At 34.2% G+C, this 2389-nt stretch overlaps 1 protein-coding gene across 1 annotated transcript; it reads left to right on the forward strand.

The window, feature by feature from the left end:
* Nucleotides 1-240: 240 nt before the first annotated feature.
* On the forward strand, nucleotides 241-1271 carry LOC126839809 (golgin subfamily A member 6-like protein 1). The gene is made up of 2 exons (XM_050575224.1): nucleotides 241-258; nucleotides 327-1271. The coding sequence occupies exons 1-2, from the start codon at nucleotides 241-243 to the stop codon at nucleotides 1269-1271; spliced, it is 963 nt and encodes a 320-aa protein (XP_050431181.1).
* Nucleotides 1272-2389: the final 1118 nt, after the last annotated feature.

Genomic DNA, 2389 nt, shown 5'->3' on the forward strand with positions numbered 1-2389 from the left:
AGCGGGTTCGATGAAGGAATTCAAATGGACACATTAATCAGACCTATATTGTAGACAGCGTTAGTGAAATACAGCGCAAGGTCCGACAGAAGATGTGGCATTAATATTCATTGGCTAAATATACTGTCACTATGAAAATGTTCTTTATTGTATTATACAAATAAAAATAATCAAACTATTATTAATAAATGTTTAATAACAAAACAAAATTCGTCGCCCAAAATAATCTCTTTTAACAAAATGACCTCGTCGAGTAATGTAAGTAATTATTTATAAAGAAAGTAGAAAATGACAATCGGGTATTTACCAAAAGTAGTTTGTTACAGAGTAAAAATGGATCTGAAGAAACGACGACCAGTGTGGGAGATTTAAAATACTACATTAGACAACTGGAAGCAAAGTTGTCGCTGTACGATGAGGTGGAGGAAGAGAAAGAACAGTTGAAAAACCAGTTGGCTGACCTGTCTGCGTGGATGAAAAACGAAATAAATAAACAGAAAGCTATGTTCTCTCGGTTGACCGACGGTCTTGAAGAGGTATGGAGCATATATCAGAGCACGAAAAGCGATTTGGATAGGAACCAGTGCGAATTGGAGACTAGCCAAACAAAAATCTTAGAGCTGAAGGAAAAGAACGCAAAACTCCAAGACAAGACGAAACAACTGCAGCGACAAAACGAACGTTTGGAAGAAAAATTACAATGCCGAGAAAACAGTTTGTGCAATAAACTGGCCGACAATGATGCGATTAAGACCGCCAGCGACGAACAAAACGCTTGTTTGGAACATCAACCCGAGGAAATTGAACGGACCGAGCGCAGGTTAGAACAGATACATTCGAAGTGGAAATCCGAACTGACAATATTAAAAGACAAATTCGATTTGCAACTACAAATGGCCGACGCAAAACGACGCCAACACGAACTGGAGTGGATTTTAGCAGACGAGAGACGTTCGGCAGACAAGCGCGTAGCAACGGTGAACGGCAAAGTTGCCAAATGCCACCAAGTGTCGGAACGGATGAAAGGTAGAAGAGATAAAATGAATAAACTCGTCCAAGGATTACACAATAAACTGCCGGAGCCCGTCAAACTCAACGACGAGAACAATGTAAATGTTAAAAAGATCGATCGGTCACTCGGTCAGCTAAAAGAGAAAAAAGTCAAAACGAGAGAAGCTCTCGCTACCGAAAGTCTCATAAATTTGGCTTATATTTTAATTTTCATCAACTGTGCCGCGGTGGTTATAAGAAACATTGGTTTATCCGAATGATTTTAACCTGATGTTTTTGATTTTCAGCAACAACAAATGAAAGCCTAATTTTATAACAAATTATATTATTTTAAATTCTGTGTACTTAATTTGGTATTAAAGAATAAAAACACAAAGTACCATTGTACCAGAAATGTTTTGATAATATTTACAAATCGATAATGATCGGACTTAAAAAAAGCCAGTACATTAGGGACGGAGTATATCGGCGCGGGGAAGGTCACAGGTCTATATGAATTAACCAATATAATAAGCTGTTAAACATTTTTTTCTTTTTTTTCCAAGTAATCGCTAGCCTGGCAGTGAACTGTTTGCATTAGCTTATTTGTACAAGAACTTAATTTTAACTATTATTTTATCTTGGATTCTGAAATAATAGCGTTATATAAATACTTACCTACAAAAAAATAATAATATAATAGTTTTAAATTCACTCAAATTATATGAAAATATTAAGCAAGAATTTATGTTTGATGAAACTAAATAGAAATTATTGTGCAGGATTTCTTGTGAGCTGTATTTTATTTACACCTATTATAATATACAGAGTGTCCAACTAACGTAAGACACTCGGAAAATGTGAATATTTTGAAAATTATTGTTTTCCTATACTTGTAGGTACATATTTTTCTACATTTTTCAATATTTAAAATATTTTTATCTTACATCCTTACGTAAAACAAGTATCGCATTTGGTTTTATAAATGGGAACGTATGGTTTTAATTTCATAAATCGGTAGACAACAATTTTATAAACATATTAACGTTTGAATTTCTAATTTTCATCAATTAGTTCCCTACTCATTAGGTTGTAAAGATTTGAAATTTTGATCCATATTCATTTGGGATTTCAACACAGGTAGCATATTTATAACGCTATTAAATAATATTATTGACCCCGTCGTCCGTCGATAAAACCGACAACCAGATAATAATAATACTCTTTACTTTTTTTTTTATAATATACAAGCTGTCCCGACCCGGCGTTGTCCGAGATTTAGTCTGCCAGGGCTGAGTAAAATAATTCCCATGCCGTTTTGTAAATACATTGACTTATTGTCAATTGTGTTTATAAATTCCCTAGTTGTGTGTAAATTCCCAGTATTTTATATTGCTCA

This window comes from Adelges cooleyi, unplaced genomic scaffold (genome assembly GCF_023614345.1).
Source record: "Adelges cooleyi isolate 19-005CV unplaced genomic scaffold, UGA_ACOO_1.1 ACOO_flye_CR_arks_rails_tigmint_CR_PRNA_308, whole genome shotgun sequence".
Taxonomy (NCBI): Eukaryota; Metazoa; Arthropoda; class Insecta; order Hemiptera; family Adelgidae; genus Adelges; species Adelges cooleyi.